Consider the following 23,677-nt stretch of genomic DNA (forward strand, 5'->3'; position numbering starts at 1 on the left):
CCAGCCTTCTTTCTTTCTTCTGGACTATCATGTTTTGCTTAAAATAATGATTTTTCCCCCCTCTGACAAGAGTTAGACTGGAGCCAGTATAGCAACAAACTAACAAAATGTATACTTTTTAAAGTGGTTCTCAAGAATTTTGAAACAGCTATTATACATTAAACAAGTGCTATTGGTAACAAAACCTTGCAATGTTCATATACAAAGAATAGTACCATTGTTATCATAATAATTAACATAATATCTTATTACACTCATCCGCAGTGACTACAACTAACATTCAGCATCTTTTTCCTAGCTATAAAGATTTGTAAGAAGTTTGCTTTTAACATGAATTCCAGAAACATCTGCAAGCAAATACTAAAAAAGTTCCAATGGAAATTTGAGAATAGATGCAAAGGGTTTCTAAATTATAGAATTATAAAAAAAAAAAAAAGGACAATCCCATGTATGCCTATGTTCAATCTTAGCAGCAATAAATTAAAAGGTTGAGTGGTGGGGTTACTGGTCCATAAATATGTGTATGTTACTTCCTTTCTCTTTTTATGTGCATGTCTCTTTGGGTATCTAAAGTCTTCCAAATTTTTCACTGTGTTTGAGATTCTTCATCCAACACTGGCCCTCAAGCCTGCTTTTTCTTCCCCCAGTGACAAAATGCCTTTCCCAAAAAGTAATTGTGAACTGTAAGTGGGCAGAAAGAGGGATGCAAATCTAAAGTACAGTTATACTTTATAGAAGTCAATGGGATTAATATTTAACATAATGGATATATATTTAAATTTTATCTTCACCTCATAAAGTATTATTTGCTCTAAAAGAATAACAAAATGACACGGCTGAGAATGAAAGGGGCTATGAGATGAGCCAGAGACTCTCTTGGGGGAAGAAATATGAAAAGCTAAAGGGCACTTCTTGAGAAAAGAAGAAATAAATAAAATAATATTGGGACAGCAGACAAAAGTCTTAGAAGCTGACACCAAAGAATAAGGAGAATCGGCTAGTGAATATAAAGAAGGTGCTAAGGCAGAATGGAAGGAATCAGAAATAACAAGGGGCAATGGCAAAAGTTAAAATTACGGGAAATTAATATCTGAAAGGCAAAACCCGAGAAAGAACCAGCTGACTTGGTGTCTAGAGTGACTAAGGATTTTAAAAGAAGCTTTCTGAAGGAGCCCTAACTGGACATGATTTTAGTTGTCAGGTATCAAAAGGACAGAGGACTAGGAGTAAGACAGGTAGATCTAGCTAGTGGTTAACATATAATCAAAGACAAAGATTTAAGGTGAATGAGAAAAGGAAATTGTGTTTACTGCTACCCCAGGACTGACTGCATAACATGCAACATGTAATACAACTAAGATGTGTGCAGTTTGTTTCTTGAATTCAACTGTTACTATTTTTATGGGTCACTGACCCTTGAAACAAGAGGTTCCCTATACTATAACCAAAGTTAGGGAAGTCAAACAGTGCATAAAACAATTAGCAAAGCTTTCAATATTTTATGCCACATGGGGACCTCTATTAAAATCAAACACTAGAGGTTTATTTTTGTATGGAATAATAACTTGAAATTTTAACAGCAGTCTTTATTATTTCATTTTCTATACTGTTTTTGTTCCTTGCTATACATTTGGAAAGTATGTGAAGAGTTTGATATAAAAAAGAAAAAAAGTAGGACCTAATAATGTGTGTCTTCAGTAAGCAGCTGCTCATTAAGATAATACTTCCAGTTACTGGCTTAGAAAGCAAGATTCTGAGATTACTGCTAGGCCCAGGCCTGCGACTTGTCAACCAAAAAAGTTACTTCCTCTTTAGTATAATGAATTGCAGAAGTACAGTTAAACAGTTATCTATGAGGGTTTATTGGCAGGCATAGGATATGGTGGGTGAACAGAGTTACTGATATATTTTTTTTTGACAGTGACCAAAATATTTACAAATTTCATAAAATGGAAAAAACTTTCTAAAATATTAATAAGATCTGTTTCACAAATAACCAATTCAGCTGGGACACTGAATAGTAGGAATGACAAAAGACTTGTTCTTATGGCTGATAAAAAATTTATTACCAGGGCATTCAAGTAAAGTTATTTTCTGTGTTCTGATTTAATGAATCTTGTGAGTTGTATCTGGTTGGGTGACACAGATGCTAGCTCACTGAAGCCTGCTCTAATGCCTCCCAGCACAGCCTTCCTTGGGACAGGGAAGCCAGAGTAACATGTCAAACTGAAGAAATATCAAGAAAGAGAGAGCAGGGCTTGAGATGCTATGAGGTTGGCTCATAACACTTCTTGACCTGTGAGTGTCCAGTAAGTATTCAATGTCCTATGGGCTTCAATGACTTAACAAGCTCCAAGTAGCAACAGTAATGCAATAATGAATGGTCCTCAAAAGAAGACTTGCAATTCAAGCTGAAAAACACTACACTTACATGATGGTTTTAACCCTACTGAAAGACAGCTTTAGAAACCACCAGTGATTTCTTAGAAGGTGAATGAGTATTAAATGTTTTATACATGCTTGTGTACTATCTACTTTAGTTCCTTTAAATCTGTTTGATTTTAAAGATGTACATTAGTTTAGAAAATAAAACTTTCCCAAAGCTATTAATGATAAAATGCTGAAGAAAAAATGAAACAGCACTAGATGTGTTGGTACAATTACAGTTATAAAATAAATAATGAGGCCCATTCAGTGTTAATAAAAATGCATTGTTAAATATAACAAATCATATTTGTAAAGATAAAGGCCTTTGGAAGAAAAGATAGAAAATATAAAGAAAATAATTAAAGCTTATGAAAATACCAGCATATCACTTCACACTATAGGAAAGGAAAATAAAGTACAAAATAGAGGTACCTTTTCTGACAATGCTTACAAAATCAACAAACAATTTTGTTTTTCCCTAATCAAAATTTTACTTAGTATTTAGAGTTAAAATCTGAAACAATACTTACAATGACAACAACACCACAGCAATTAAGGTCCACTCTGCAGGTTTGTGTATAATATTTCTATTTGTTAATCTATAAGAGAGGATGATAAAGTTTACCAAAGGATTGTTACATTTAAATACATGAACCTTCTACTTTTAGATAAAATCAGATTTATGACACCATGTCTCTAAGAGCACTATTTTCTCTTCTTTCTATGTTTGACAGAGTCAACAGAATATTGTGGCTTGATCTTTGGTACTACATAATGACCATCTCAAAAACAGTGCTCCTGCCCTACTTTTATATATTTATAACAATATTACTGTTAGACAAGATGGGAGTATAAGAACAATATGGGAAACCAAATTGCATGATTTACTAAAATACACAATTCCCTGTGACCATATCTTCTATATTTTCCCCTAATCAAACATTTTATTAAATAACAAGGTAATAAGCAATTTCTGATTTTAATTCATCTTTTGTATCTTTCTACCTTGTGGTAGGTTGGCAGCAGGCAATGATGGAACATTATAACCTATAATTTATTGAAATAAGAGTTGACAATATTTAGGAGTAGATTTTTATCAAAGAAAGTTTAAAAAAACCAGTAACTAACTCTATCATTCAGCAATTGAGACAACAAAATACATTGTAGTCCATTTATAGTTTCTCAGGAAGCATTTGGAAAAATCACTCTAAATAAAAAATGATATAAATCAGTGAGGAAAAAAACCAGTCAATAACATCTGGTAAAGGATGGCTACCCAAAATATACAAAGAACTCTCAAAATTCAACAATAGGAAATGGCCCAATTACAAAATAGTCCAAATATATCAAGAGACACCTTATCGAAGTTAAGCAAATGACAAATAAGCACATGAAAAGATGCTCCACATGATATTTCATGAGGGAAATGCAATTTAAAACAATGAGATAACTACTATACACCAATTACAATGGTCCAAATCCTGAACACTGAAAAAACCAAATACTGAAGCAAAATCACTTTACCAAAGTCATACATTTGCTGCAAATGCAGCACTGCAAATCTGCATTGACATCATGATTTAATTAATCCAAATATGGCTCTGTTGCAAGGATGTGGAGCAACAGGAACTCTTATTAATTGCTAATGAGAATGTAAAATGGTAACAGCAACTTTGGATGAGCTTGGTGCTTATTTACAAAACTAAACATACTCTACCATCCAATCAGCCATCATGTTCCTTGGTATTTACCCAAAGGAATCAACAACTTATGACTTTAAAAACCTGTACACAGACATTTATAGCAGCTTTATTTACAACTTCCCAAACTTGGAAGCAACCAAAATGTCTGCCAGTAGGTAAATGGAAAAATAAGCTGTGGTACATCCAGTAATATTATTCAGGCCTAAAAAGATATGTGCTATCAAACTGCCAAAAGATATATTGGTACTTTACATGCATATTACTAAAGTGAAAGAAGCCAGTCTGAAAAGGCTACATACCAACTATATGACATTCTGGAAAAGGTAAAACAATGTAGACTCAGAAATATCAGTGGCTGACGGGGTGTTGGATGGGGTGGGTTGGGTGGGGGGAGGTGGCAAATGGGTGGAGCACAGAGGAATTTTAGGGCAGTGAAAATATCCTATGTTACTAAACAATGGATACTTGTCATTATATACGTATCCAACCCAATAGATTATATGACACCAAGAGTGAACTCCAATGTAAACTATGAATTCTGAGTGAAAATGATGTTGTCACTGTAAGTTCATCAACTGCATGTAAGTGTATAACTCTGGTTGGGGGTGTTGCTAATACGGGAGGCTATACATGTGTGGAGGCAAGGGGTATTAGAGGGAATCTCTGTACCTTTTTCTCAATTTTGCTATGAACTTAAAACTGCTCTTAAAAAAATAGTGTTAAAAAAAATAGTGTTAACGAACCATGGACTGAAGGGGGAGAGGGAGAGAGGGAAGGGGGTGATGGTCATGGTGGGAGGCACTTGTGGGGGAGAAGCACTGGGTGTATTATGGAAACTAATTTGAAAATAAACTATTAAAAAAAAAAGAAAAGAAAAAGAAAAAAATAGTGCTAAAAAAAAACCCCAGTCAATAAACACATAGACAAAGGATATAAGCAGGAAAATTATAGAGGAGGAACTCTGCACTCTCAGAACTTCTGATTTTGGATTACTTCATGGCATCTGCCCTTGGGTCTCTCATCTCCTCTGTATATATTCTAATTCCCTTGGTGATATTATCCAATCTCATAGCTTTAAATATTAGATAACTCTGTGTGAACAATTCTTAAATTTATGATCTCTAGCCTAGATCTTTTCCTTGAATTGTAGACCTCTATATCTAATGGTCTCCTTGACATTTACACTTGAGTATCTAATAGGCATCTCAAAACTTAGTACAGACAAAGTTGAGCTCCTCCTCTTCCCCCCAAACCAAGTCCTCTTGCAGACAGGTCCACCTCAGTAAATGGCTATGCAATCCTTCCAGAATCTAGTTGCTCAGGCCAAAAATCCTGTGGTTAACCTTGGCTCTCTTGACATCCCATCTCATCAAATCCCAATGGTACTATCTTCAAAAGTTTTTGATTATTTATTACCTCTGCTGCTTTCTCCTTAATTACATCATTTCTTGCCTACATTACCAAGACAGCAGCCTAAGTAGACTTCCTGCCTCTGCCCATCTATTATAATTCTCAAACCAGCAGCTAGAGTGATGCTGTTAAAAACGGTATGTCGTATCATGTTATTCTTCTGTTCAGAATCAACCAAGTGCTCCCCATCTCACTTGGAGGAAAAGTGAAAGAATGACCCTAACTACAAGGCCTATATAATCTATACCACACCCACTCCCTACCCTATACTTCTTTGATCATATCTCTTTTTACTCTTGCTTCTGCTCATTTCTCTAGTCTCACTAGCATCCTTAATATTTTGTGAATACACCAGGCCTGCTGCAGCTAATATATTTTCACAGATAGCAACAAGGCTTGCTCCATCACCAACTTTTAGCTCTTTCTACAAATGGCATCTTTTCCATGAGGTCTTCTCTGATCAGCCTATCTAAAATCACAACTACATCCCTTCTCAGTACTATCCCCTTTTCCACTTCTGGGGAAAAAAGGAAGACAATGAACTGAGAAAGGGGAAAGAGCATATCACTATATAATAATATATATATTGTTTTTAAAATTCATATATGCTTTCTATTAGAATAGTTCCATGAGAGAAGGAATTTTTGTCTGTTTTGTTCACTGCTTTGTCTGTAGTAACTAAAACCGAAGGTAGCATATAACCAAAAAAGGTCAAAGGTAAGCATGTAAATCAAAACATGGCAAAAACAGTTATTTAGAAATCGCTTTTCTACTATACTCAAATCTCTCAAAGTTAAGGCAAATTTAACATTTCATGAATTCATTAACTCTTCCAGCAAAATATATACCAAGAGCCTACACCGCTGTTTCAGGCACTGGGGAAAATATGACAAGGTCTTTTTGTATCAAAATATAATTTTAATTCAAATCAGATTTAGAAAAAATATCTTGACCCAACACTTAGGACAGTGAACAAGCAACTTCTGATGAAACCATGATGGCAGGTAAATCAAAGTAGCATTCCGGATAAATGACTATGATGTAATTCAACAGAAAGGACAGCTCTATTCATAGGGGAAAGATTTTTCAAAGAGCTGAAAAAGCTACTTTATGTGTAAGTTCTAACAGGCTCTCAACTCTGCCTGCACATTAGAATCATCTGGGGGACTTTTAAAGAACACTGATGTCTGGGCCCAATCCTGACCAAATGAAACTCAATCCCTAGGGGTGGAGCCAGGCATGTGTAGCAGCTGAAAGCTCCCCAGGTAATTGTGATGCACAACTAGCTTGAGAATCACTGTTTTACAAGTTCCTACTATTGATTATCATTTCAAAGGGAAGGGTATAGTTATTTCTGTTAACTCTTTTCCTTGCCAGTATTGATTGAAAAGATCTCTCAACACTAATCACTGTCATCAATATGGCTATTTTTTCTTTTTTTGGAGACTTCACATAGAAGCCTGAGCCTACAAAGTCACACACCTGCTGAATTTGTCCTACCAGAATCTGAAGACCCCATGAGTGATCTTACTAGAGGCAATTCTGTACTCTAAGTAATTGACATTTCCTAAAAAGCAGCAAAGCCAATTTAAGCAATTTTTATTAAAGCTATTAATACTGACCTGCAAGTACTAAAGGGTGAAGATTTTAAAAATAATTTAATTAACATCAAGGTTTGTAAAACATCCCCTACACTAAAACAATGCTTAATTTTTTGGCTTATTTCCCCCATTTTATTAATTTTCACACATATATAAAAGTAGAGAGAATAAAAACTCCCATATACTCATCACAACTTTGACAATGATCAACTCCTGAATGATGTTTCATCTATAACACCATATTCAACATTACCCTAATGTAAATACGTTTAAAGCAAATCTCAAGATACCATACTGTTTCATGTAGGCTTTATTTTAATGTAAATAATGCAGAAAGTAACTGGAAAGGACTTACACAATAGGATTAATAGAAAAAGGTAATAAAATAATTGTTTATCAGTTATAAGTAGAAAATGACATTTGAAAGTCCCCTATGTGCAGTCTGTTAGCTACCTCTTCCAGGACTGATGAACACTGCCTCTCATGTTGGCTAGCTTAGGTCACACTGAAGGCTTAGTTTCATAGGGAACAGAAGCTTCTTAAACATAGTGCTTACTTGGGATCTTGAGAAATTATTAATGAAATGACTTTTTATTTTTTAAATATCTTAGATACTAATAACTACTGAGACAAACAATGGCATATTTAAATTTTTTTCAGCTTTACTGAGGTATAATTGACACACAGTAATTGTATATATTTAAAGTGTACAACTGAAACGATCACCACAATTAACTTATCATCCCCTCACATACAGTTAGTTACCATTTTCATCTTTTTGTAGTGAGAACACTAAAGATCTATCCTCTTAATTTAGAGGATACTTAACCAGAGGCGTACCTCAGAGATATTGCAGGTTCAGTTCCCGACCATTGTAATAAAGTGAATATTGTAAAAAAGCAACTCAAATGAATTTTCTGGTTTCCCAGTACATATAAAAGCTACGTTTACACTATAGTCTATTAAATACACAATGGCATTATGCCTAATATAGCAGCACATATACTTTAATTAAAAACACTTTATTGTTAAAAAAATGCTAACCATCAGGGCAGGACACCTGGGTGGCTCAGTCAGTTAAGAGTCTGACTTCGGCTCGAGTCATGATCTCACAGTTTGTGAGTTTGAGTCCTGCAGTGGGTTCTGTGCTGACAGCTCAGAGCCTGGAGCCTGCTTCAGGTTCTGTGACTCCCTGTCTGCCCCTCCCCTGCTCATGCTCTGTCTCTCTCAAAAAATAAACATTAAAAATAAATAAAGAAATAAAAAATTTTTTTTAAATGCAAACCATCATCTGAGCTTTCCATGAGCTATAATCACTGATTATAGAGTACCATAACAAATATAATTAAAAAGTTCAAAATATCAAGAGAATTACCAAAATGTGATACAGAGACACAAAGTGAGCAAATGCTATTAGAAAAAAGCACGGATAGACTGGCTCAATGAAAGGTTGCCTCAAACCCTCCATTTGTAAAAAGCAATATCTGTGAAGCAATAAAGCAAAGGGTAATAAAAGGAGGTATACCTACACTAGTTGTGTGATTTGAGATTATTTAAACTGTCATTCCTTATCTGTAAAATGAGGATAATGTCACTATTTTTGGAAATAAAGTAACATGTAAATGCCAAGTACCTGGCACAGAGCGTACCACACTGACTACACGTACGGACATGGACCAAACTGGGGCTGCTTCAGAAGTGCAAAGATAATGGCCTGGACCGTAGTTTCCAATTTGAAATTCCTAAATCTCTAGGGCATATGAGTGTATTAATGGGCAATTTTGCAGTTGTAGCTTAATATTTCCAATGGGTTTCTAGTAAGTTCAGAGAACCTATGAATATTTTTTTTAAAAAAGAAGATATCCAATTAGATTTATATAAAAACAGCACTAGAAAATATAGTCAGTAAATTAAATTGTTAATCTATTCTAAATGAGCAGAGCAAAAATTAAGTACAAATTAGTATTTGTAGTTACGGATTAAAAGTCTTATTCTAACATCTCCTATGATATGTCTCAGTGACTTTGCCACTTTCCCCAGAACGGTGATTACATAAACACTGTCTGCAAGAACCTGCATAACGACTTCTTTAAAAATCAGAGAGAGAGTCTTCATCTTCCTGCAGCTATCCTTTCTGTTACTATGATATCCACTTCCTGATAAATCCTGAAAAAGTCCTAGACTTCAGTGCTTCACATTGTATACATCTATTCAAACTTTATCATCAGTGTAGACAGGTGAAAAACACTTTTGTTTTTCTTTTGGGTTCATGGTTCTGTGATAGAAATAAATCTTTCTCTCTTCACCACTAAGACAGATGCAGAGAAGTTTGACTTTGTTCTTGGTATTTGGCCCAAACCCTCCATTTGGCAAAATATTTGGTCAGTGTTCCAAAGGCCGAGGCCAATCTGATCATCACTTCCGGCATTCTTAAATTTATGTGTGATCAATGATCTTGTGATTGCATAGTTCCCGTGAGATCTAATAAGTGTAATAATCTTAGTAATTAGAACAATCATGTCATTCAGATTGACTGTTATTAACTGAACATTCACTTTCAAATCTAAACATTCTAGATGAAGTAAAAATGTCCTTATGTGCTTTTGTTGGTCAGAAAAATAAAATGCTGCAGTGATTAAATGATGCCTATGAAAACTATTAGTTTTATATATAAAACAATTAGTAAAAATTTTATTTATTTAGCAAAATAGGTTAACAGTTAATACAAAGAGTAAATACATTAAATAGATTACTTTCTAGAGAATGTTGTACCTTGGAAAAAACTGAAAAAAAATTTTAATGTTTATTTTGGAGAAAGAGAGCAGGTAAGCCAGCAGGGGAGGCACAAAGAGAGTGGGAGACAGAGAATCCCAAGCAGGCTCCTCAGTGTCAGTGCAGAACCCCACATGGGGCTTGAACCCACAAACTGTGAGATAATGATCTGAGCCAAAATCAAGAGTTGAATGCTTAACCGATTGAGCTACCCAGGCACCCTGGATAAAATGTTTACAAAAATTCAAATAATGTTAAGACAGAATAACAGAGATTACATTTCATCATAATGCAATCTTTGCAGAACTGTATTATGTATATATAAAAGGAAATAACCATTGTTTAAAAGGAATAACAGGGGGCACATGGGCAGCTCAGTTGGTTGAGTATCTGACTTCAGCTCAGGGCATGATCTCATGGTTCATTGGTTCGAGCCCCATGTCATGCTCTGTGCTGACAGCTCAGAGCTTGGAGCCTGCTTTGGATTCTCTGTCTCCCTCTCCCTCTCTGCCCTGCTCATGCTCTGTTCTCTCTCTCTCAGAAATAAACAAAAAAATGTTTTTATAAAAATTAAAAAAATAAAATAAAAAGGAATAACAAGTTCCAAATGGACACCACCAAGACTTAACACCTAACCTAACTGTAGTTTCAGCCTCTCCTTTAAAACTGATTGGAGTTTTAAATCAGTCTGGAATTTCCTGATCACCACTAATGAGGTAACATGCATGATAAAACCCCTCGCCCTTCCCTCAAAGGGAAGGTGACCTTGCCTGAAACAATCCTTTCTTTCCTAATAACTTCCTTATCCTGCCCCATTTCTGCCTATAAAAGCCTTCAATTTTGTATAATCCCTTGGATCATCTTTCTCTTTGTTGGATGAAATGCTACCTAATTCATTAATCTAATGCCAATTAGATCCTTAAAAACTGACTTGGTTGTTTTGTTCTCTAATAGCTTTAAGAGCTACATTTAACTTTTACTTATTTACTTCCATTTAAGTTACAAATCTTTCAAGAAAATTTCTAATTGGTCAATTAATTCTTGGCATCTCATGATGATGAATTAAAAACAATGTCACTTTAAAATATAATGAGTTGAGGGGTGCCTGGGTGGCTCAGTTGGTTAAGCAGTTAAGCATCCGGCTTCGGCTCAGGTCATGATCTCATGGTTTGTGGGTTCAGGCCCTGCATGGGGCTCTGTGCTGACAGCTAGCTCAGAGCCTGGAGCCTATTTCAGATTCTGTGTCTCCCTCTCTCTCTGACCCTCCCCTGCTCTGTCTCTCAAAAATAAATAAAAAACGTAAAAAAAATTTTTTTAATATAATGAGTTGAAAAATATCTAAATTATGTAAACAGATATGCAATATTTCAATGTAATCTCTAATTAAGATAAGAAAAATATTAGGACAAAAGTGTTGAGTAAATTGAGGCACCCCAAACACATTCTGTTTGGTCAAACATCAAAGGAAAGGACTCTACAAGAATGTTTTAAAACAACTCTTGGGGCAGCTGGTGGCTCAGTCAGCTGGACGTCCAACTCCTGATTTCGGCTCAGGCCATGATCTCACAGTTTGTTAGATCCAGCCCCACATCAGGCTCTGTGCTGGCAGCATGGAGCCTGCCTGGGATTCTCTCTCCCTCTTTCTCTCTGGTCCTGTTCTGCTTGTGCACTCCCTCTCCCAAAATAAATAAATAATAAGAAAAAAGAAAGAAAAGACTTTGAGTCTACAAAGCCAAATATTTAAACATTAAGTGGTACAAATGATCCTTTTCAGAGGCAGAAGATAAAGTTTTTTGAGATTTGTCTAAACTATGAATTCTAGATCCTTCTAGTACATTCCTTATTGAAAAAGTTTCCTGAATCACTTTGTGGCATACAAAAAGGTCAGTGTTGTCTTTAAATGCATTAGTTGAAAGTCAATGGCTATTTGGTATTACTGATATAGGGTACAGTGACTATACAAGAAATCTAATAGCTAACAATGCCAAGAAATTATTTCTGTACCTTAAACTTTTAAAATATTATTACTGCTGCTGCTAACAATAAACCATAATAATTTATTTATGGGATGACATTATTTTTCTACTCTAGAAGTTTGTTCTATGCTGGTGATACCTGGTTTTAGCCACAAATATTGATTTTCATATTTGGTCACTGGTGTTTGGCTAAAATGTGTATTTGGTGCACCTCTACCAATAGCATATTCAGAGTCTTATCCTTATGTTTCTTGGTAGAGAATACAGTTTGAGCCTGGGTGAATATTTTCACCTTTACAGTTTTAGAAAAATTCCAACTCTATTTCACAATTGATATTCTCTATTTTCTTTCTTTATACTTCTTATCACTTCAAATCTTCTCCACGCAATTAAATATTAAATTACCCAGGGGTTTGCACTGTTCACAGCGCTCAAGTTATCCTCTAACAGGAGAGTTCTTCCTTGAAGTGGGCATAATGTTTCTTCTGTATTGCCCATAGTGCCTACCACAGGACTGGTCATCTGATATATATTTACTCATTCACTAGGATCCAGTATGTTACTGGCTAACCACCTTTGTGTGAGACCTTATTTTCTTTCTTAATTTTAGCCTAGTCTATAAATAAACTATCCAAAACTAACTATATTAAGGTCTGAATAAATAAGGTATTGAATTTAATAAAAGATAAAGGTAACGTTTAGTGGAGGAGAAAAGAGAACACTATTCTTAGATCTAAGACCCTGATGGTAAGTCACCTACTTGATTCATGCCTTTGTTAGAAAGCCCTCTTGCTCAACTACAGACCCCAACAGTTTGAACCAGAACTAGATAAGACCGCTTAACATAACTCATGCTTTAATTAAAAGTTACTGTTGTTTTTTCATATTGTACTTCCTTGAGACACTGATGAAGGTGTTTTGCAATGACCCAGAACATACAAACTCCCAACCAGAAAATCCCTACTAGCAAAGGAATGCCTAGAAGGCCACACCGCACATGTCCCCTTCCCTGCCCATGATCATGGGCTGAACACATGCCAACCCTGACCCATGATTATATGCTCCCTGCCTGCTTTCTTGCATGTATCCCCCTAAGCCTCTCCTTACAAAATTCTAGGTGTACTTGCTGGTGGAGAGGCTGGCCCCTGGCTGCTGGCACCCAAAATAATTCTCTCCCTTTCTCTTTTCCAAACTCTTTCCAGTTATTGGCTCCTTTTGGGATGAGTTTATCTGAGTTTGTTCAACAACACCATGGGCAAACCCAGCCAGGAGCTATGCTTTTGATTAGTTTAGCCCCCCACAGGATTTCCTAGGATGGAGCAGTTGGCCATGGCAGTATGCCAGGGCTTACCCTTTCATTTCCCGAGTTAGTGGCTGTAATATATCATCGGGTAACACAGTCTACCTATGGATTCTGCAAGGCAACTGCATGAAGTCAAAACAATTTAAGAGCGAAAACTATAATAACACCAACCTGAAAGTTCGAACAAGATTTTTAAGTTGTGCATAAATATCTCCTAATGTGATCTGAAGAGGCCCCAAAAGCCCAGGCACTCTGAAAATAAAAAAAAATAAGATTTCTTTAAAAATATAATTTAATTGTATACACATACTCTTTGAGTCTTGCCTAAGTCTGGATTTTCCATAGGTAAGAATGGCACTTAGGTAGAGACAGTTAAGCTAGGTTCTTCCTGGTAAGAAGACATAAGGATATAATTCATAATTACTTTATACACCAATTCATAGTCTGAGCTACAGTATGAGGCACTGAGAAATACTGTTTTGGCTGCTATCTATATTCGTGTCTCAAGTTTTTCTTACCTTTACTTTCAAATATTAGACTAAGTGTGGCCTATTTCTCCTTATTAAATTCTTATGGTGGGAGTAAAAATTAGTACTTTTTTAGTGAGCAACTTGACAATATATGTTAACATTTTAAATGTGGCTAGTCTTTGACCCAAGAGTTTTACTAGGAAAACGTTTATCCTAAAGAAATAATCAGATAAAATTTTTCAATAGTGGAAAATGGTAACAAATGTCCATCAATTGATGATTCATTAAATAAATTATGATATATACATATAATTATGATATACAAATATTCCATATAATGGAATACAATAAAACCTTTAAAATCATACTGTACATCTCCATATTTATAATGTGGAAAAATATCATATATTAAGTGAAAAATGCATATGTAGTATTGCCCATTTTTATAAAAACCTATATAACGATACTGTACTGTACTGTTTCATTCTTTCCAGGTTTATACTGTAACAGAGAGAACCAAAGGGAATGAATATACAAACACTATATATGTTTTATTTACTTCATTTGGTCTTCCTTCTTTCCTCTCTTAGCCAGTATCATTTTAAAGTAAATTCCTAAGCACATGAGTGGCTCAGTCTGTTGAACTAGCGACTTCGGCTCAGGTCATGACCTTGCAGTTTGTGAGTTAGAGCCCTCCATCGGTCTCTGTGCTGACTGCCCAGAGCCTGGAGCATGCTTCAGATTCTGTATCTCCCTCTTTCTTTGTATCTCCTCTGCTCTCTCTCTCTCAAAACTAAACATAAAAAAAAAAAAAAAAGTAAATACCTGACATATCATTCAACCCCTAAATATTTATCTCTAAATACAACAGCATTTTCTTACAAAATCACAATAAAATGATCATAACTAACCAAATTAATAATTCCTTAATGTCAACTAATACCCAGTACATTCATTTCTACAGTTACCTGTTTACAACTGGTTTGTTCTAATCAGAAACCAAGAAGGTCTTATTTTTATTTTATTATTATCTTTTAAAAGGTCTTAATTCTGTTAAAATTAAAAACTGAATTAATTAATAAAACTGAACTGCTTGCATAAACAACCAAAAAACCCTCTGTGTCAATATTTTGTTTTTGGTGTTCTTTGTGTTTCTTTCTCTTTAAGTCATTCCACGTCTTCTCACATTTTGTTCTTGAGCTATTATCAATAATTTGGTCTTCTGGCAGGGCTCCTTTTGTCATCTTCTATGACAGCCAAAACCCAGAAGGAATAGAATTCCTTCAATGGCATAGCTATGTGGTCTTAAATTTAAAACTAGGTACTTTCATCAGTTAATATGTCTAGAAAACTATTTTCCAATAAATCCCTATCTACTGATTACATGCCAAAATCAATAATCCATCCTAACTTTTAAAACCTATGTAACTACAGTCAAGGATTGATATTTCTTGTCCTATGAATCAGACAGATGGTGACTTTTACTGTTTTCTAACCTAATGTTACACAGAAACAAATGTCTAAGGATGAGGAGCATATAAAAGGCAAAACTAATAACAAATTTATTGTGTATGAGGAGTTTAACATAATAGGTACTCGTAAATATTAATTTAAATAACTATTTAAAATGTAAAATTTATATGAGTAAGCTGCTCAAAATATCAAGGCTTCCAGAAGTTATGTTTTTCTTGGTTTTGAACTACTACAAAATTAAGACTAATCTATATGCACACCTTTTTTTTTTAAAAGATTTTATTTTTAAGTAATCTCTATACCCAATTGGGGCTGGAGTTCACAACCCTGAGAGATAAAGAGTCACGTGCTCTACTGACTGAGTCAGCCAGGTGCCCCTAATCCATATGCACACCTTAAAAAACACCTTTACATTTTTCTGCTAAAGAAAGAAAGTGGAGACTGAAAAGTTCAAGACAGCCCTTACACCTCTGGAAAAAAGATTTTTCAAGCTTCCTTTGAAAGACAAATCAAGATTACAATTTTTTAATTTTATTCATCACTGGGTTAATTACATGAAAAATAATTTCCACCATGGGAAGCTTAAAACTAAAGTGCAAAGTTGACTTGAACAAAAACTCTTAAGTTGCTGAGTGTGAAATGGTTCTATAAATAAGTATGCAGAGTGAGTTAACAGACCGTTAAAACTTCATAAAGTTTCATTCACATGTGAAACTGAATGACACATATACCACAAATCAGTATTTAAATGGTCTAGCTTTGATATTTTTTCCCTGACTTCACTAGATTATTAAGTGTACGAGACACAGTTTGATTTTCTACTCCCATATTCTCAACTTTCCTCTTTATTATGTGCTTCTGTGTCTTCTACACAAAACTTAATTTCAATAATTCCTTGGCAGACTATCTTAAAAATCCCAATTTCTCAGGCAAAGACATCTATGTAAACATTTCATATTTTTTAAACTGTTCAAAATTCAAGGGTAAAAATTAATCTAAATTATGAACCCACAATTACCAAATTAATTCAAAATATTGTAAAAATGGAATGATAATTATATACTTACACTTTACTCAACTTTTCAAGTACGATGCGTTTTCTAATCTGGTTCTGAGAACTTGAATCTATCAGCGGAAAGGTGGGATCTTGCTGAATCACATTTTTAAACAAAACAAAGCAAAATCATAAACTTACATTCTTTCTTTGATAAGAACAATAAACATTAAAACACAAAGTTTGAAGCTGGGGTATGGTAGAATAAAAACTAATCTTAGGAATCAGAAGATTTAAATTTGAGTATTGGGTCAGTCATTATGCTGATGTGAACTTGAGTCATATGCCTATTTTTGAGAGTATTTTCTCCTGTATAAAGCGATATTAATACCTTCTTTATGAAATGAGAAAATGTATACAAAAGAAATTTGTAAATGGCTAAATGCTATACAAACGTTGGAGATTAAAGTTTGAAAATTAACAAATACAATAAATATATTATGGGGAATTCCACTTCTAGAAATGGCAGACAAGGTAATTCAAATCATCCCTCCTGCTGAGAACTGAAAAAACACTGGGAAAATACCCATATTTGTTTGAAAACATCAGAGAACTAACAAGGCAGTAAATAATTATGGCCAGAGATTCTAGAGAAGGTAATTCCAGAGAGGCAGTGACTAATTCCAGGAGAAGCAATTCAGATACTGAAAACCTGAGCATTTTCTAATAAGCATTAGAGCTTGGGGAATGCCAAGAAGGTACTGGCAAATCTCTCCCCCAAAGCTTGACTTAGAAGGACCACTAAGACTAAGAATGAATAGGAAACAGACTGGTTCTTACAGAGACTGAAGCCCAGCTTCAAATCATCTTGATCCATGACTGGATTAAATGAGATGTGGGACCACTACAAATCATCTGCTAGATGCCAACATAAATCTGTTTTAACTTGAGTCTCAAGTTATCTGTAATTTTTAATATACAATGTTTGCCATTAATAAAGCTTATTAAGAAAACAAGACAACATGGTCAAAATCTGAAACATTAGCCCATGGAAAACAACCCTCCGAGAGTCCAGATGATGAAGTTATCAGTTTTATTCAAAATAACTATGTTGGTGTATTCAAAGAAAAATGACAAGACTGAAATTTTCTGTAGAGAACTGGAAACTATATAAAAGAACCAAAGAAAAATTCTCAAACTGAAAAATACAGTATTCTTTTTTTTTTTATTTACTTATTTTCAGAGAGATCACATGTGTGCATGTGAGCAGTGAAGGGGGAGAGAGGGAGAGAGAAACTCAAGCAGACTCCCTGCAGTGCTGTCAGGACAGAGCTTGATGTGGGGCTTGAACTCAGGAACCAAGATCATGACCTGAGCCAATGATATCAATGCTTAATGACTGAGCCACCTAGGCACCCTAAAAAATACAGTATTCTAAAGTGAGAACTCAATGAATATATTTAATAATACAACAGAAAAGACTGAAGAGAGAATAATGATTTGGAAAATATTCAGAATAAAGCACAGTCATACCCAACACCCCCCTACATTTACACATAACGCAAAGTGCCAAAGAATACGAGACACAGAAGACTAACATGTCTGTAATTGGAGTACTGGACAGAGGGGAAAGGAAGAATGAGACAAAAGAAATATCCATAGAGATAATAATTGAGACTATTCCAAAACTGATAAAGTAACCAAGTCAAGATTCAAGTATTACAAGAGCCAAAAGAATAAATACAATAATGATCACACTTAAGTAAGGCATTCTAAAACTGACAGTAACCAAAAACAAAAAAATCTTAAAAGTGGCTAACAGAAGAAAAACAGTATTTTCAGAGAAGTTGCAATAAGAGAAATAAATGAAAGCCAAAAGACAAAGAAATATTTTAAAATGCTAATCTAGAATTCAATACCCAAAAAAAGTCCTTCAAAAATTAAAGTAAATAAAGAATTTTTTGACAAAAACTGAGAAAATTTATCATTAGCAAACACACCAACCAAAATAAAGGATATTCTTCAGGCCCAAGGCAAATGATCCCTAATGGAAGAACAGAGATTCAGGAAGCAATAAAAAACAATGGAAAGGTAATTAGTTGGATAACTCCAGCTGAATATTGACTATAAATAATCTTACCATATTTAAAATACAGAGAGAATGAAAATAGACAACAAGAGCACATAAGCATAGAGAGGGTAAAGAGAATTAGTTTCTAAGGGACTATAAAGGAAGCAAAAAACGTAACTTATGTTGGACTTTTATAATAATTCAGTTCATTCAGGCTTTACTCTTTAGAGTAACCACATAATGATGAGGAAAATAACATATAAAAACAAGCTAACAGAGGGTAAATAATGAAATAATGATATTTAATTCAAAGAAAGCAAGAAAGGAGAGAAAGAACATAGAACAGGTGGGACAAGCAGAGAGCAATGAGTGGGATGGCAGATTTAAACCTAAATATATCACTCACAACACTGACAACAAATTTTCCACATAATAAAGACTACTAGCCTAAGTAAAAACAGATAGTTGTTGAAAATACCAATAAAGAATGCTAATGACAGCAAAGTAGACTATAAGAGGAAAAAATCATCAATGTTGAGAAAAGTCACTCCATAATAGTGAGGTTTGATTTACCAAGAAGACATAACAATCTTTTTTTTTTAACACCAATAACATGGTCTCAAAATATTAACAGTAAAATTCACTAAAAGGAGAAATAATCCATAATTATGGTGACAGATTTTTTGACCCACCTCTCCCGTCTTTCTCAGTAACTAATGGAATGAACAGCACCCCCCTCTCTAAAGATCAATAGTGATTTTCCAGCTTTAAGGTGCACACATTTCCCCAAAGGAAAACAATGAAATCTGACCCATATTCCTCATCATAAACAAAAATCTATTTCAGGTGAATTGCAGATCTAAATATGAAAGGAAAAACAAAGCTTCTTTAGAAGAAATAACCTGGGCTAAACAAAGATTTATTTTCTTCAAGAAGTAATTAAAGGCTACAATTAATAAACTGGACTCAAGATATCATTAATAAGAGTGAAGAGGCAAGTCTCAGAGTGAAAGACAATATTCGTAATACACCTAAATAAAAATGGGTTTGAATCCTGAAGAATTCCTACAAAATCAGTAAGAAAAAACAATACCTGGATATTCCTACAGATAAATAGGAAAAAGAGTTGAAAAGACACTTAACAAAAGATACATTCCAAATGGTCAAAAAGCAAACGAAACTGTGCTCAACCCATTAATAATCATATAAATATATTATAACCAAAAAGCAATACCACCAGAATGGTGAAAAGTAACAATATCAAGTACTGGAAAAGAATGTGGAGTCATGGAAACTCTCAGATAGTGGCAGTGGAATATAAATTGGCAAAACCATTCTGGAAAACTGTTTGGCATTATCCAGTATTGTTGCATATACATATACATTATGACCCCAAAATTCCAGTATTAGATACATACCCAACAGAAATACATATACCTTAGAAGAGAGATATAAATAAGAAAGCTCACAACACCACAGCCCCAAACTGGAAAAGCCTAATTGCTCATTAATATGAATAAATTGGGGTATATATCAAAAAGGGAATACTATGCAACAATTAAAGAATGAACTATAGCCACATGGAACAACATAAATGAACCACAAATATAATGTTGCATGATATTAACTGAAAACCAAGTATTACATATTATGTGAATTCATTTACTACAGTTCAAAATTGGCAAACCTAATATATGTTGTTATAACGGTGATTCAATTTGGAAAGAGGAAATAATCAGGAGGAGACATAGTTGGGCCTCTCTGTTTTACTCAAATTTCTTGGCCTGGGTAATGATTACAAGGCTGTGTTCCTTTGTGATAATTCAGTGAGCTGTACACTTATCTCTGTTTTATATTTTAATGAAAAAGTTTTAAAATATTATTCAAAAGAGGAACAATTAATTTTCATTTTCTTTCTTAAGTATTTTTCCTATTTAAGGCTTATAAACACAAAAGTGATAAAACAAATGATATATTAAGGTAGTTTTATGCAGCTGAGTGACAGAGATCAGTTTCTTCAAGCTTACTATGAAAGTTATGAGTACTGTCTAATAATACAGTTGAAGCGATTCAAAATACAGTACTACTGTAGGTAGCATTCTATGAAATTCCTCAATTTTTACTATATTTTCACTTTCATTCTCTTTCTAAATCTCCAAATGTGTTCTTAAATTTACAGGCACATTTACTCACAAATCTTTAGTAACAAAGTTTTGTCATAAAAATAAGGTTATTGCCTATTCTTCTTCATGCCAAATAACTTCATTTCCCAAGCTACACATCAAACCAAAAATGGGTAAAAGAAATACTGAGAGAACCCCGCTAAGATACACTTAGTCTCCACAGAGAATTACTATTTACCGAGTATCAACTTTATTTAAGGCACTGTGATAAATGCTTTACATACATTATTTTTTAAATTCTTTTTTAAAAATTTAAAAAAAATGTTTGTTTATTTTTGAGAGAGACAGAGCATGAGCTGGGGAGGAGTAGAGAGAGGAGATACAGATTCAGAAGCAGGCTCCAGGTTCTGAGCTGTCAGCACAGAGCCTGATGCGGGACTCGAACTCACAAACTGTGAAATTATGCCCTGAGCCAAAGTCCCATGCTTAATTGACTGAGCCACCCTGGTGCCCTTTATTTTTTAAATTCTTAACAACTGAGCAAGGAAAGCTATCAGACTCGAGACCAATGTTTCATACAGTAGTAAATGACACAGCCAATAATAAAATCTAGGTCTACCTGATGTGCTCTATTTTCTCTTATATCCATTATTTCCCAGTAAGTCTCCTTTACTATATTATTTTCATTATTATTATTTTAAATGGGCCTGCTTGTCAAATAAAACTCAAATACTTTACCATTCAACTAGTAAGTCTACTCCACCGTATACAGTTCTACCGGAAATAAAATACAAAGATATACACCCCATGTAGAAATTTGAAATACCAAAATACAAAGAATATTTGTTGGTACAAAAAAAGAAAAAGAAAAAAAAAAACCTCTTCAGAGAGTCTACATATTATATGAAGAACTAGGTTTTAAAGAAAACCTATTTTTCTAAATAAAATAGAATTTTCTAAAGAAAATCTAGGCTATTTCTATGTTGGAGAAAAATATTACACATGTATGAAATTTTCTGGGGGCAAATTTTAGCTTATTTGGAAAATAGTTATGCTACTACTGGAAATGTCATTTTAAAGAAGTTTTTTAAAGTTAATTTATTTAGGGGGCGCTGGTATAGCTCGGTTGAACCTCCAGCTTTGGCTTGGGTCACAATCTCATGGTTCGTGGGTTTGAGTCCCACATTGGGATCTGTGCTGTCAGCTTGGAATCTCGAGCCTGCTTTGGATTTTGTGACTCTCTCTCTTTCTCTGGCCCGCCCCTGCTCATGCTCTATCTCTGTCTCAAAAATAAATAAATATTAAAAATAAATAAATAAGATTAATTTATTTATTTTGAGAGAGAGAGAGAGAGAGAGAGAGAGAGAGAGCGAGCGAGCAGGCAGGGGAGGGTTAGAGAAAAATCTGGCCAGTGCAGAGCCAGATGTGGGGCTCAAACCTATGAAACTGTGTGATCATGACTGCAGCCAAAATGGTCGCTAAGCTGACTGAGCCACCACGGTGCCCCCAGGGATGGCATTTTAAGTAAAACAAGTGAACAACTAAACAAACTTGAAAATTTAACAATTATCTCTGTTCCAATTACTCCTGTTCCAAGATTCACTATGTTGAGTGTTCCAAATGCTAGTTGCATAGAAAACTCATCATTGTTTTTTAAAGTCTATTTATTTAGAGAGAGAGAGAGAGAGAGAGAGAGAGAGAGAGCGCGCGCGAATATCCCATGTGAGTTCCAGGGTGTCAGACCAGAACCTGTTGCAGGTTTAGGTGACCTAAACCGAAATCAAGAGTCCAATACTTAACTGAATGAACCACCCAGAGCCCCCAAAACTCATCATCATTAAGACATACCTCTTCTGAGCCTTGTGATTTGGTAGTTTCTTCACTCAAAACATACTGTCCTCTGTAAAACTCTCTTATCCTTAGATTTAATGTTTCAGTTTCTTTTTTCAAGTTCTCATAACTTGGTAGTGGTTTACTGGCTGTATCTGAAGTCCTAAAAGGTAAAGACTCATCCAAGCTGTTCTGAGATCCCTGAAGGGAAGAATGTCTGTCTAGGTCACAGTAAATGTCATCTTCATCAAGTTCTTCTTCTTTAACCAGAGAGGCTGAAGAGAGTTTCATACACAAAGAAGCATAATTCTGGCCATACAAAAACCTCAAAGTTTCTTCTGTCTTCCACTCAATCAAAGTCTCCTTCAGGACTTTAAGTAAGTTTGCCTTTGCAACTTCAGGGCATATGTGCACTGAATTAGAGACTGACCTAGAAACTTGGTTTGATTTGGCAAACTTTCTCTTAAAATGCTCAGCACTTTTCTTACTTATGCCTACTAGAGTTATTTTTGAATTACGGTATTTATTTTCAGAATTTTCTGAAGCTTCTAATTTTTCTGGCAAAGGACTATGGGAAGAAATCTGAGTACTTACTTTCTGTGAAGGAAGTTCACAAGCAGTAGCTTTCTCCTGACTATCTAATCTGCAATTGTCTGGCTGCTCAGAGACATCTATTACTGTCTGTTCTTTGTCGTCACGTTTGGAGTTAGCTTTCTGGCCAGCTTTCTCTTTCATTATGCTTTTTTTGTGTAGCTTTGGACTTACACTCATTGCATTTGGTCTGTTTCCTGGCAGAATGGAGGAAACAAAGTCTTGCTCATTGTCACTGTTACTATCACTATGAGTGCTGGAAGAACTAGATTCATAATGCTTCTCAAAATGGTCAGGATTGTCAATATCTGATGTTTTAATGGCCTTAGTGCATAGCTGTACTTCCTTTCCAGAATGGCCACTGTAGAAGGAAAGAAACAAAATAACTATAATGTAAAAGCAAAATGTCTCAAGTATTTGTATTTTGTAACTTTCAAGGAAAACATTTGTATTTCCTCGGGAAAATCTATCTATTTAGCCCTATAAAAATATATACATATATATTTTTCTATCAACACACACATACATACATGTTTCTGAAGAATGCTATAAAGCAATGATTTCCCTGCATTTTATTTACTTGACATAATTCTACCATCTTCTTTCTTTTTTCCCATTATTTAAAGTGTTAAAGGAGTACAGCAAAAAGGAAAAAAAAAAAAACCTTGATAATTCCATTCTACGGAATTATTTTGATTTTTGCTTGTTACATGTCTTTTTTTTTTTTTTAACTCATGACCCAGAGATTAAGACCTGAGCTGAGATCGAGAGTCAGACGCTTAATTGAATGAACCACTCAGGGGCCTCTGCCTATTACTGTTCTGTGACTATTTTATATAACCTTTTTAAAAAAAGGTTTTCTCTTGAAAACTCCATTCTTGCTTTCTCAAAAAATTTATTACAGCAACTCTGTTTAGGTTTTGAAAGATAACA

General features: G+C 34.6%; 1 protein-coding gene across 1 annotated transcript in view; it reads right to left on the reverse strand.

Moving 5' to 3' along the window:
- Positions 1 to 23,677, reverse strand: part of RPAP2 (RNA polymerase II associated protein 2) — a 99,120-nt gene that overhangs the window by 38,063 nt on the left and 37,380 nt on the right. Inside the window, exons 8-11 of the mRNA XM_029946789.1 lie at positions 22,172 to 23,105; positions 16,203 to 16,285; positions 13,364 to 13,444; positions 2,958 to 3,026 (exon numbers count right to left, since the gene is read on the reverse strand). Of these exons, the coding sequence (XP_029802649.1) occupies positions 2,958 to 3,026; positions 13,364 to 13,444; positions 16,203 to 16,285; positions 22,172 to 23,105 (1,167 nt within the window). The remainder of the gene's footprint in view (positions 1 to 2,957; positions 3,027 to 13,363; positions 13,445 to 16,202; positions 16,286 to 22,171; positions 23,106 to 23,677) is intronic.

Source organism: Suricata suricatta, chromosome 8 (genome assembly GCF_006229205.1).
Source record: "Suricata suricatta isolate VVHF042 chromosome 8, meerkat_22Aug2017_6uvM2_HiC, whole genome shotgun sequence".
NCBI lineage: Eukaryota > Metazoa > Chordata > Mammalia > Carnivora > Herpestidae > Suricata > Suricata suricatta.